Genomic DNA, 14,337 nt, shown 5'->3' on the forward strand with positions numbered 1-14,337 from the left:
AACTACTGACCTGTTCTCTGTCTCTAAAGTTTCACTTTTTCCAGAATGGCATATAAATGGAATTGCACAGCCTTTCCAATCTGGCTTCTTTTTGCTTAATATGATATACTTGAGATTCATCTACTTTGTTGTATGTTATCAACATAGATGATTTCTGAGAGCATGCTTACAGCAGCATTTCAATCATATCCTCATTAGTCTGAGTAGAGGTTATGCTGGTTTTAAAAAGAGGAAAGGAGAAGAACACAGGGTTGAATAACACTCTCCTAAGATTTATATCCACCTGGAATCTGTGACTGTGATCTTATTTGGAAATAGGGACTTAACAGATGTCATTGAGTTCAGATGAGGCCATACTGGATTAGGGTGGGCCCTAATCCAACAGCTGGCACCTTATAAGAAGAGAGAAACCTGGACACAAAGGCACACAAGGAGAATGCCAGTTGACAATGGAAGCAGTAATGGCAAGATGCAGCTATAAGCCACGGAATGCCAACATTGGAAAGGATAAATTATTGAAAAATATGTAGAACAGAAATTCCATCTCAATGCCATTGATACTACTATACCGTTGAACAGAAATTCTATGAGGTATTGAACATTGCACAGAATTACACACTGAGGATTTGATATTGTTGCTAAACCAGTTGCCCAAGGCCACTTAAACACTGACAGAGGATTAAGATGACTAACAGTGGGGAGGAAAAAGGAACTCGAGAAGTCTTTCTAACTCAAATCTGGAAATGGTGATTTCACTCAAAAGAATGTCACGATTACTAAGAATTCCCAATCATTCAGGACACGAAATAAGACACCCACCTCTCTGACAACGGAAGCAGAAATGGCAAGATGCAGCTATAAGCCACGGAATGCCAAGGTTTGCCTGCAACTTCAAGAAACTAGGGGAGAAGCATGAACAGATTCTCCTTCAGAACCAACCATGTTGGCACCTGAATTTCAGACTTCCAGCTTCCAGAACTGTAAGAGAATAGATTTCTGTTGTCTGAAGCCACTCAATTTGTGGTCATTTGTTATGACAGCCCTAGGAAACTAATATAACTTAACTAGTGAGGTATTCAGCATTACTTTCAAGGCAAAGGGGCCTAACAGAGGAGATAAGTGAAGACTAGGTTCTTTCACCTCACAATTGTGCCTTAGGATGAGCTTGACTCAATTCTAAAGTAATAGCATCATAGGCACTGTTATATATTACCCCAAGTTCAAATTTATTACTAGTAACTAAAAAGTGAAATTGGTTTATTTTTATTTTTATTTTTTTGCCTTTTGAAGCGAAATCTGTTTTAAAGTATTATAAAAATGTAGAAACCTAATCTTGGCCTCCCATCAACTAATTTTAAAGTCAACTCATCCAAAACCACTGTGTTTCTAGTCTGAAAAAAAAATAAAAGTTCAAGTTGGGTAGGGGACACCTTTCATCAATCATTTTATTAACAACCTTCAGAAGATTATAGACTCAGGAAATTAAGTATTAAAATTTAATTAAGTTACCAAGTGACATGAAAAAAAAAAAAAGGAAGAAAAGAGTAAAGGAAATCCACATTCCTTTAGAGAAGAAATCTTCTGAAAGTAGATTTCAGTCTGCTGCTTGGATTTTAGATATAAATAAATTGGGATATTTTTATTAGAGTAGATGGGTATAGCATTTTGATACTTAAGGCATGTCACAAAAAGATAAGAAATTCGGTCTTCAGTAAATTAGCATTTTCAGGGCAGCTCGCGTGGCTCAGCAGTTTAGCGCTGCCTTCAGCCCAGGGCATGACCCTGGAGACCCAGGATCAAGTCCCAGGTCAGGCTCCCTGCATGGAGCCTGTTTCTCCCTCTCCCTGTGTCTCTGCCTCTCTCTCTCTCTCATTCTGTGTCTCTCATGAATAAATAAATAAAATCTTAAAAAAAATTAGCATTTTCAACAAGCCAAGAAAATGAATTCTTTTCCTTAAGAGATGCTTAAATTATGTATTCATGATGTTAATCTTGTTTACTCAGTTGAATATATCAGTTAATCTAGCTTGTAGTAACCATAAAAATCTTTGATTCTCAAATCTGGCTCCCTACCAGACACTCCTGAACAACTTAAAAAGGTACAGATTCCTGTCCCTCACTTTCCAAATTCTGATTTGGTAAGTCTGGACTGGGACCCAGAGGCTCTATTTTATTTTTTCAAATTCTCCAAGTGATCCTGATGGGCAACCAGGTTTAGGAACCAGTAACATGGAAAATACTGTCACAGAAAGAAGCTTTGATCTCCCAAAGCCTGGGGAATTAGAGCTAGGGTCAATCCAAGGCCAAATACCAAAAGCGAAGTATTAGAATGGAAGTAATCTAATACTTAGGGTCAAGAAACAGAGGCAAGGTCCAAAAGGGAAACCGGGATCCAGGGTGGAAGCAAGTTTCATGAAACAGGAAGGGAGGTCAGAATGGCAATGAGAAATCACAATCAGAACACAGAAGATTGTAAGGCACAACACAGGGAGTCTTGGGATTCAAAAGTTTGCACTTAGTCCAAATCAGGATTCAGAGAAGACTTTACCTGTACCAGATCTGGCTGTAGTCATGCCTTTATGCAAATTCCTCTATTAGAATTCTAGCCCTTTCAGAGTTGAAGTAGCTTTCTTCTTCTTTCCTTCCTTCCTTCCTTCCTTCCTTCCTTCCTTCCTTCCTTCCTTCCTTCCTTTTTTCTTCCTTCCTTCCTTCCTTCTTTCCCTTCTTCCTTTTTTAGCATTTAGTAGCTTGCTTCAGTGTCTAGCATTAATTTGAGTGATATTTATTGAAATCTCCAATTTGAAGTTATCTATCAGGTAATCTTACTTCAATGAAATAATGTGTGTGTGCCTCTTTATGTCTGTGTGTATATTTTATGTAGCACCTTTCAAACAATTAACTGTTGCTTAAGAAGTAATATTTATTCCGTGCTATTGAACTGATAAACAAAACCTTCTAAAAATCAATTTTCAACTTTAGGTAAATTGAAAGGACAGTTGTTATTTCTTGGGTAACAGTAAGACATTTATTTCTTTATAATTTGTTTTCATTCATAAAAAGGACAACGCACAGTCCTATACTACTCCATTGAAAAAATGATAAAAAATAACTAAAAAAATCAATTCAATATTTATCAGTATCAAATAAAACTACTATCACCTTTCCTGAAATACAAAGAAACAACAGATATGTCTATATCTATATAAAGTTTAATCAAGAATCTTGCGTCTTAAGCAGATGATACATTAGTTAGTTTGACAACAGTTGAAAACTGATGGTCCCAGTCAAATTTGTACAGTTGTATGAGGAAATGAAAAGCTTGAGTTATCAGTGTATGAGAGATCTTAATCTATCTTATCTCTGTCACAAATTTAAAATTAAACAACCAACCTCCAAAGTCTGTTTTCTTCTTACCTTTCAGAACCATTTCATGCAAAATCTAGCCAGTTTTGCTCTTTATTGCACTACATTAGAAAAGAAAAGGTGAGCATGCATTTGGCAAAAGATTTAGTTGTTGTCGATCATATAAAAATGCCCAACATGGGTCACCATTGCAAAAGGAAAACCCCAAAGTGTAACAATGAAAACACAAACATTTGTACAGAAGGCTTACAGAGTATTCGTTTCCCTAAAGTATGAAGAGATTTTGTTTCCTTTTCAAATAATTAAGTATTTTATGAAATCTGGTAATGATTTTAAGACTGTTGACATACTTCCACTGGGAAATCATCCATTTCACTTATTTTTAAAAAGTCTCATTTTATAACAAAGAGTTGAATGTAAACTAATGAAATATTTATTGATATTTTCATAATGAAAGCTCTAAACATTTACACATAGATATATAGTACAAAAATTATACAAATTAAAGAAAAGGGGGTAAAGTAGTAATAGATCTATTTTGCTTCCTGTAAATATTTTTTTTATGAACCTATAAGGTATCCTTTCTAAAAAGATAAACTCTATCTCTAATTAGCTAGCAAGGTTGTGCTAATAAAATAGGATTATACCTCCTGAATCATCAGACATTGCACTATTTCATGAGCCAGCTAATCCTTTATTACTCCATTTCTTTCACATCCACACTCAAACACATTTCCTTGCACACCATGGAGAATGAAGAAATGTGCATCTTCCTTTTCACAACTTATAAAAACCTAAAGCACCAACGCTTGGGAGACACCATTGGACAGACATATTATGTGTCTCCTCCTGGCCTTCCAGTGTGCATACTTTCAAAGTACCATTTGCAATATATTGATTTGGTATTTTTAGCCAGTTTTCAGTATTGCATTGAAGTGGGAAATGAGCTTAAAACTAAATAAAAAAAAAAAAAAGTATATTGTAGTTTTTCCAACCCATAGGTGTTTTCTTGATACCTTCAATAACGAAAGGTTTTACCTAGAAATGAAGCACAAAAACAAAAATACTAGAATATTATTAGATCACGCTGATATTCACTTAACTGTCATTTATTCCTAGCTGTGTAAAGACTGTCACATCTCAATTAAAAAATGGAAGCACTCTATTTTTTCAAAATTCATCATCCCACATATGAATAAATACAGCAATAGGATGATACTCTAGATAAGAGCTGTGATTTTTGAGGTTTGAAATTGATGAAGAAAAGCATAAAATAACTTCGGAATATAATATAAAAGTAAAGAAAGATCTTCATATGGTATGTTAACTTTATTAGAACACTAACTTAAAAGTATTACTGATTCTGAAAATAAAACATTTAGAAAATTACTTTCTTCCAAAATAAGAATACTGATAACAAGTTCTAGAATTGGTTTTTAATATTCAGAACCTTTTAACTTATTCAGTAAAATGATTTGATCATGGCATTGATGTCAAACTGTTTTAGTTATACTCTATTTTTTTTTTTTTTTTGTCAAGACAACTCAAAATGTCATGAATGATAGGGGCCATTCAAAAATAAGCAGGACCCGAAACAGAGAATTGTACAAGAGACTGTATTACTCTTACATTTACCACATACGATCAACATTTCAACCTCTATTATATTTCACAACTTGTTATTAAATTTAAAGCACCTGTGTATGGTGATTTTACTTTCACTCTACAGCCTATAGTATTGAATTGAACACTGTAACTTGTCCCATTGAATTAAATCATGCAACTGTCACAGAATCAGGTTAAGTGGTTTATAAGGCATATTGGAACGAGTTAAAAATTATTTTATATCCATTTAAAAGTTTATTCTTTTGGATGAAAGGGTTCCTGAATGCCTCAGTCATAACGTGTATTGTAAATCAGTTGGATAGTTTGTTATAGTGTAATTTATTTGGCTTCGGGCGGAGCCACAGGAATTGGAAGGAACTGTAGTCATCATAAGGATGAAGTGTCCTCTGGGCTGGGTTGGGAACAGCAGCTGTCACATCACATTCAGATTGCCAAGTAGACAACGATGCCAAAGGCAGGCAGCAGTAAGCCAAGAAGAGTTGGTGATAGGGTGGAGACACCTGCAAAGTAAACCAAAAGCGTGCTTATTATTTCATTGAGAATGGCATTATTTCTCATTTACCGTGCTTTGGGGAAGGCCTGAGTATGCAGTCCTGCACAGCAAATGGTTCCTTTAAACAACAATAACAACAACAAAAATTCTCTGTGCTTAAGTGATTTAAGAAAACAAAAACATTTGATTATGCATTTCGTGTGTGAGAGCAGGTGACTTTTTTTTTTAACACATTCCTATAAATCATTTATGATAAGATCACAAATGTTTATTTTCTACCAGAAGATGTTAAGTCAAGAAACATATATAAATAAGCAAACAAACAAATGAAAAAACTCCACATATGTAAGCTGATAAAAAAATAAGATAAAAAGAAGTACTAAAAATACTAATAATGTTACCTGGGATGAAAAACATCATGGGAATACTAAATAGATGTTGCATGATTCATATTTTTAAGGTGCTTATACACAATGATTTGAAGAATATATTGTTGTTGATAATAGTAAATAATCTATTCAAGTTTTTAATCTGAGGAAAAGTTGCCCTGAGATACTATATTATGAGTTAAAATAAAAATGATGTAATGTACTGTGGACTTGCATTACTTCTTGGGCTACTAGTTACATCTAGAAGATGTGGTCAAGTTTATGGGTGCAGTTCTTGTCCACACTTGAATCCTTGAGAAAAGCCTAAGAAATGGGATCAAGAAGGCACACTCTTCCTTTCCATTCCCCACTACTATTAGTCGCCACCTTTAATGAAAACATTGCTGGAATGAATGCTCAACTAAAAAAATACAGTCAACAGCTCATAAATATAACAGATTTGTGTCAAGTTATAGAAGTTAATTTGAAACCTTAAAACCTCATTGTCCTACTGTGTTAACACTGGTCCCAAACAGCCCTTTGGAATATTCCTCTGATATTAGGAAGAGTCAGGGTATTTCTCTTGAATCTCTAGTCATTAAAAGCACATTCATGCTCCCCACCAAGTGGAAGATGATTGTATCTATCGACATGCCGGTATCTCACTAGCGCCCTGTCAGCAGCGATGAGTGCTGCATAGAAAGTGTAAGAGAAGTATTATTAGACACAGATAAAGAAAAAAGCAGAACAGTGAGGGTGGAAAAGTGAAGACAGAACAACAAGGGCAATATAAATGGTCCTCAAGTAGCTGCTGATAGCACATTAATGCCACTGCTACGTAATAACTATCAATAGCAAGGCCAACCCTAATAGTGACTATGGAAGCTACTACTTATTGTTCTATACCCAAGAGACAGACACTCTGCTGGCCTTTTATATATAATATGGCATTAACACAACAACCTATAATGATAGGTCTTACTACCCTAACTTTATAGATAAGGTAGCTCAGATTCAGGTAGAATGACTTGGTCAAAGCCAGTGGCCAGTAGAGGGCAGAGCCAGGATTCCATCTCAGATTGGCTGGGCTCCAAAGACCATACTCTTTCTTTCTGCCACTTTCTGTAGACAGCTTTGGAAAAGGACCAGTTCTAGAAATGCATAAGGACACTACACTTAAAAGAGCACAGAAGGAAAATTAATGACATACAAGAAAGCACAGCTCCTAAGTTGTTGCAAAGGGTTTGTATTCACATAGTACTTTTTTATTTTATTTTTCTACATAGATATTTTTAAAATATGCCACAGCCCGCATGTTATTTTATTCTGATAAGGTGACCAATAATAAACCTCAATCATACAGAAAAACATTAGTTTTCAATGTTTGACCTAAGTTAAATGATCTGTCCTGAAGACTTTTGTCTGAAAATGACTCCAAGGCCTCTGCATTGCTCTGTCCTTTGACCACAAATTACACCAGTGACGGGTACACGTTCATGTACTTGCCTGAATATGTGGGTTGGCTCATATAAACTGTGGCTGCAGAAAGAAATTTAGTCAATTGTGGATGCCATTTTGAAGTTTTGGTGTTAGTATGAAAACCAAACACAATTTCATAATTTGTGGCTTCAACATCAGGATATTTGATTTATTTTAAATAAACTCTTCATGTTTATGTGTGTTATATTTAATTTCTCTAATGGCTCAAGCTTATGTAATTGTGGTCTTCATCTTCAATTCTCTTCCACATTCCAAGCACAAATTAGAGACCTGACTGAATTACTATTTAAAGTCACTTTAAATGTGGGATCCCTATATTCTTGAAGCATTTTCAATATATATTGGTTTTATATCTAACAAAATGTATATTATAATACTGCTATCAAGTATAATGTCAGTAATTACATGGTATGCAATAAACATATATTTTACTCTCATATATTTACTGCATGTCAAACATGAACAAGTCATCAATCTCGTAAATCATTTTTCCCTATCAGTACAAAGATAAAGCCAATTTAGAATACTATATCTTTTTCATTGGATTTTCTTGATTTTTGTTTATTTGTTTTGTTTACCTAAACTGTTTACCTAAATCCTTCAGGAAGGATTCCTGCTGAAGAGACTTATATATTGAGAAGAGAAATTCCAATTAAAAGTTAAATAACATTTACCCATCTTTGCAAGTTTTATGATAAGTAGAGAACCATTCATTCTAGTCAGTTCTTATACAAATCCCTTTTCTGATACTTAAATTTGGACACCAAGGTCCAATCCGAATAGCTACTGATGATGATGCTATAAGACAGAGAAGTTTCTTCTTGTGACGCCACTTTTTGTGTTCACAACTGTTAACATCTCTAGATTGTGAACAACTTCCGGATAAGATATATCTCCAAATTGTATTTTCAGCTGTACTTGGTATTTGACTAATACCAAGTACAGTATACAGTCCTTGACACATAATGTTATAAATAATTCTTCTATCTATAAGCACTGAACCTTTTCCAATTAAGAGCAGAAGATGGGAGAGATTTCAAATGTGTAGAATAAGTAGGTTTAAGGAAGAAAGCAAAGGAAACCACTGTGACCTGTAGTGGGACCCTTGGTATTTCCATCCTCCTCTCATGATGACTCCCAACTCTAGTTAATCCCTGCTTCTCCAATCAACCTCAGAAACAGCAGATCTAGAACTGATCGCTACCTCCCTTAGGCCCCCAACTGAATTCTTCAGCAGGAACTCAAACCTTATGTTAAGAAAGTTTCTCTTTTCTGCTTAAGTGGTGTTCCATTACTGCTCTGGCTTGTTTCTTGCTGAATTCAGTTAATTACAGGTAGTCTGACTACCTATCAGATTGCAAACATGATCAATAAGCAGGTCACTGTCCTGGTAGGAGCCTAATGGGGATACTGGGAATAGTAGCATGTGACAGATAACACTAAGGCCTCTGGGCCTAAGCAAAGAAAGCAAAGTTCAATCCTACTTCTGCCTTTTATTGGTTAGGTAATCTTGAGCATGTTCTTTCATCCTTTTAAGCCTTAGTTCTTTCAACTAGATAATGAGGATAATGAAATGTCTCATGGCTTTATTGTGATAATTGAGAAGATGCCTATCAATGGTTCTATATTTTTTAGCAACATAACCTTTCTTTAGAAGCAATCATATGTAGAAGTTAATTACTGAAGTAGGAAGAAAGGGATGCTTTATTCAAAGATCTGGAATTTCAGCAGCAGTGATGATTACATAAAGAATGAGCTAAGAAATTTAACAAACCACTCTGGCTGGGTCTATGTAATATTGGCATTTCTCACCTTATTTATGTGTACAGTCTGGAACAATATATACTACTGGCCTCTATCTCCTCCTCCATGTTATGCTGGTACCTGAACTCCCCAAAGCCTACTATCACTCCACACAATTTGTGGGGGGTCTGCTTATCACGGTTTGAAAACAGCTGCCTTATGTAAAGCACCTCAGAAAATGCATGGCTAATCGAAAACTCCTATAAATTGTAGTGATCCATACTGCATTTGACGCTGTTTATTTCTTGCTATAGATATCTTGCGTTGTATTTTTTTTTGAAAAGTAAATGAGTGGAAAACAAAGCAAAACAATACAAAAAGCAGGTGTCCTCTGCATATAATTTACATTTGAAACACATATGTCTACTTATTATTCCCCAGTCACACACATGTCCTTTTAGAGCACAAATATTCCTAGAATGTACTTCTACCGATCAAGACTGGGCATATTGAACTTTATGGCAGTGGTTGAGCTCAAGTGATATCTTCTTTGTGGCACTGTAGTTGGGATCTTTGGTTTCAAGTACCAGGAACCCAACTAAAGAGCCAATGTCATATTGCTTTGGAACAACTACAGCTGGAGACTTGAACCCCTGTGCCCCATATCTCTGACTTTCATCTCTTCTTCTTTTGCATATTGTCTCAAATTCTCTGACTTCTCCTCAAGATAGACAAGAGATCCAAGCTCACCGCCATATATTCTCAAGAGCAAAAAAGACAACATCTTTTTATCTAAACTCTATTGACAAAAGTTTCAAGGAAAGACTCTAATTTGCAGAGTCTGGGTCACACACCCTTCCCTAGACCAATTACTATGGCTGAGTTAGTGGATTTCTGCGATAGCACTAGCTTGGAACTGTTTCCCATGCCTTAACCAATCATTGTAGCCAGGGAGGCAAGGGGACTTAAGAAAATATCAATGTTCATTCTTGTCTCAGAAGGGTTAATACTTTCCCCAGTGAAAGAACTATGGGGATCAAGAAGTAAAATAGGAGTCGGAGAAAAACTGAAAACTGAGAATACATTTCAACTAAAAAGTGCAAATGTACACTGAGTTCCCTAAAATTATCTCTTAAATTTGTTGACTATGATAAGCTTTATGTCAAGAAATATGTCATAAGAATAATACTTTGTCTATAATTTTGGAAAATGTGTTTTGTGGTAATGGGAAAAGTATGTGTCGGGTAACTGGTAACCTAACTTGCCTTCCTCAACTTTTACATATTTTTCCAACTGCTTGAGGCTAATCAAGATAAGAAAAGCAAATGATCTATTTAGCTACTGAAGACTTCAGGACTATTTATTTCTGTAAACTAGTCACGGTAATGGAGCCATTTATCTGAGTAATCATTGAAAGAGACTCAGGATAGGTGCAGCATTAGACACTGTAAGTCTGAAAGCTACTTTTTTTGTGTGTGGGGGTGTGGGGGTGTGGAATACACAAGTACATATGGTTATATTTACTCTAAGATCTGAAAAATTACATGAAGAATAAGTTAAGAAATTTAATAAACCACTATGGCTGAGTCTATGTAAAATCAGCATTTCCAACCTTATTTATTTGTATAGGAAGATCTAGGAGTTTGTCATTTTACAAATTTGATCAATCATAAAGATTTAGTCTGGTTAAGTAGTAGTGAAAGGTTTTGTTTTTGGTTAGCCTAACCAATTGGGAATTCTCTTTTACCAATTGTATACCCTTCAGCAAACTATTTAATTGTATCTGTTTCTCCACTGGATGGTTGCGTTAGGTGGGAAAACGATGCTTATTTTCTTAAATTGTGTGGCAGAAATGAGTGTAAACAAACTTAAAGGAGCTGAAGAGCTGTTTCCCACTTTGAGATATGGAACTGTAACAAAGTATAGATGAATTTTCTTACAATTAAAACAATATTTAAGCAATCCAATTTTCTTGTAGGACTGAACACACCTGAGCTATGTGAAGCCACTGAGCCAAAAGCAAATTATTTTAATATTTGTCTTGAATACTAAGATTTTATGAAAAATTTGGTTTTGTTTGATTCATTTCTGAATTTCCACCCTATCGTTTTCTCTTCCTCTTCATGATTCCTTTACTCCACCACCCCTAGGCTCCCACCCCATTCTTCATCCTGTCTAAACACTATCAATAATGAGAATCTGAAATAGAGCTGCGGTATAAACCGAAAATCTTATAAAGCAGGAAAGTTTCACATAGCTGGTAACTGGCATAAAATTTGCAGTTAAATGCCTACAATTCGGTGAGGTTAATGTCAAAATTTCCTTTAGGCCGTATACCAAAATTATTTTTATAAACTATCTAGTGCTTATTAAAATTAGAGGAGGTAGCTTTTTAGAAAGATAGCTAGCTGGGTTTGCTTCAGATAGGTCTCGGGGGGAAAATGTCAAGACATGTTGCAATTTTAAATCAATTATTATAAGCATTAACTACCTGCCTTTGACAAAATGAAGTCATGGATATTTACCCCAGTTGGTTTTAAGAGTTTCTAGGAAAAAAAAAGAGAGAAATCAGAAAATAAAATGAAGCAGACTTTTTCTATATGTTTTCATTATTTTTTCTTTAGATATCTATTTTTACGGTGTCTTTATAAATCAGCTTACTTTATTTTGCTTTTGATAATTTTATCTTTTTATGTCTCGTTGAGATAGGAAAATATTAAACTATATATGGAGAAGGAGAAAGACAGCCTAAAGCCTACTTCCAGTGTCAACAGGTAGTTGTATAACTTCTTTGGACTCAAAAATGTGGCTCTGAGACTGGTGTGATCTTTGGCTATTTCACTTGTCAAGGATGTGGATTTTCCCTCTGGAAAATGATAGGGTTCAGTGTTATAAGTCCTAAGGTTCCTACTATGGTCATGAGTCTATGATTCTAAGAAAACCATAATGTATTTAAGAATATCAAGCATTGAGCCATAAAATTTGCAAACATATTTGTCATATTTCCCCTCATTTATAATAATCAAAGTTGATATTAGTTTATAAAGACACATTAAAAGTTTGATCATGTAAGTGATAGTGGCTTTGATGGTTTTTTCCAAAGTCATGCAACCCAGTAATCTTGCTGCTCCTACTTGTTTGGCAATTTTAAACCCATATGCCAAGCAAAATAAGATTCTTTTTTTCTTTTTGGCAGGGGGATATGGTTTGCTGGCAGCTTACCCTGGCAGTTGTGTTCTTTCCTTACTGTTGACTTTGGGCCTTTCCAGGTCAGAATGCTAGATTGCCAGTATACATTTCCTCTTTGAAAAAGAAACATGAATTTCCAATGTAGTGATGACCAATTCATTGCTGGGAAATGTAAGAGTGACTTCTAACTGCCTATTGACCAACAAGGATATGCTTAAATAACTTAATTTTGATATAACTTTTGGGCAAGCTGAGATTATAACTATGAGGCTCTTTTAAATTAGCTTATCTACTTCTTTAGAAATGCAAGATTATATTTTCACCAGAGAACGAGATTCTGCATTAGAAAGAATTCTACTTGAATATATTTGCCCAGAGTGCTTTATTTGAATATATTTGAATATATTTGCCCTCATAAGGTACTTAAGCCCTCAGAGCCTCCATTTCCTTATGTGCAAAATAATAAGTGTAGTACACAGCAAGGTATTTGTGCTAATTAAATGAAAAAAAACCTGCTAAAAATGCATAGTAAAAGTCATCTGTTAATTGTAAATTTGAAATATGAAATATTTGTTCATTAAAACAATGTTTATTCCATGAATTAATTAATTAATCTATTTATTTTCGGATAGAGACAGAGGGAGAAGGAGAAGGAGAATGTCAAGCAGACCCCACACTGAGTATGGAGCCTGATGTGGGGTTGATCTCAGAACCCTGAGATCATGACCTGAGACAAAATCAAGAAACTGTCACTTAATCAACTAAACCATCCTGGTGCCCCTCATGAATTTTTTTTTTTTTTTTTTTTTTTTTTGCCCCTCATGAATTTTTAATGAGAATAAACTGAGCCTAGGATGAGGCAGAAGAGAGAGACCCAGACCTCAGTATTTGGGTTCCATTCTACTAAATGTACAACATGTACATAATGGATTTCATGGGTTTATTTTTTCAACTTGTATAAAATCTTTAACAAGTAACATTCAAATTCTTTATTTATTGTTAATTCACAAACAACCAGAGTCAGCTTGTTAGATCATTAAATTTGGCTTTAGAAATAGCTGCTAGAACATTCTTACCATGGATAGCCCTGGCTTTGTGGAATGTATTAAACTACAACGAGAATCAGTTTTTCTCATTCTTGATAAACGTTAGACTGAGGACTTTTTTTTTTAAGATTTATTTATTTGTTTGAGAGAAAGAGAGAGCTTGAGCAGGAGCAGGGTAGAAGGAGACAGAGAGGAGAGAATCTCAAGCAGACTTCCTACTGAGAACAGAGCCAGATGTTGGGGTGAGTCAAAAATCAAGAGTTGGATGTTTAACCAACTGAGCCACCCAGGTGCCTTGAGACTGGGGACTTTAAATGCCTATTCTATTTTGTCATATTCATCAAAACAAATATTAAATTATCTGCTCCTCTGGTCTAACTCTCCTTTTCCTCAGTTTTTGAGATAAAAGGACAGCAAGTAGAGCCAGAAAGTTTAAGAATTTGTGTGTGCCTCTTTCCAAGGCTAATGGTTCCTCTTTAGTGCTGAGCTTGAGGAACCCATTGAGCATATCTGTGGCTAAGACTTCCTGGACATTTTCAGGAGCTACAGATACATGGCCTATTGGGTTTACTTATAGAGGAAGGAAAACTGTTCTCTGCACATCCCTCATAGACACACTCACTTGTTCTAAAGCTTTGCCTCTTCATGCTTTTGGAAGACCAGCTAGTGTGTTGGCTTATTGACAATAAAGAGTAAGAGTAATATCTACTGGTCATGACAGTCAATTTTCTTTAAACTTTTAATGGTATCTAATCAAAAGAAATCCACACTAAGGGAAGCAGGCTGATCTGTCTTCCCATAAAGCCCACTGAGTTCTTCTCAGTTCTTCTTTTACATAAATTTGGGCAAATGACCTGCTAATTTTAATATTCATGTCCAAGGTCAAGGTGGAGCACAGTTTTTGTTTTTATGTGAGACAATGAAATCCAAAAGGCTTACCTCTATCATGTGGCAGGATGTCACATGACCCTCTGTACATGACTATTCATGTACAGGCATCCTTAAAATT

The 14,337-nt window shown here is 35.2% G+C and overlaps 1 protein-coding gene across 3 annotated transcripts in view; it reads right to left on the bottom strand.

Moving 5' to 3' along the window:
* Positions 1-3,002: 3,002 nt before the first annotated feature.
* The window catches only part of CNTN1 (contactin 1), a 347,755-nt gene continuing 336,420 nt past the window's right edge, over positions 3,003-14,337 (bottom strand). For all 3 annotated transcript variants that reach the window (XM_026000122.2, XM_072765564.1, XM_026000123.2), the window contains one exon: positions 3,003-5,489. In XM_026000122.2, coding sequence (XP_025855907.1) covers positions 5,413-5,489 — 77 coding nt within the window. In that variant the 3' untranslated portion in view covers positions 3,003-5,412. The remainder of the gene's footprint in view (positions 5,490-14,337) is intronic.

The sequence above is a fragment of the Vulpes vulpes genome, chromosome 8, assembly GCF_048418805.1.
Source record: "Vulpes vulpes isolate BD-2025 chromosome 8, VulVul3, whole genome shotgun sequence".
In the NCBI taxonomy this organism is placed as follows: Eukaryota; Metazoa; Chordata; class Mammalia; order Carnivora; family Canidae; genus Vulpes; species Vulpes vulpes.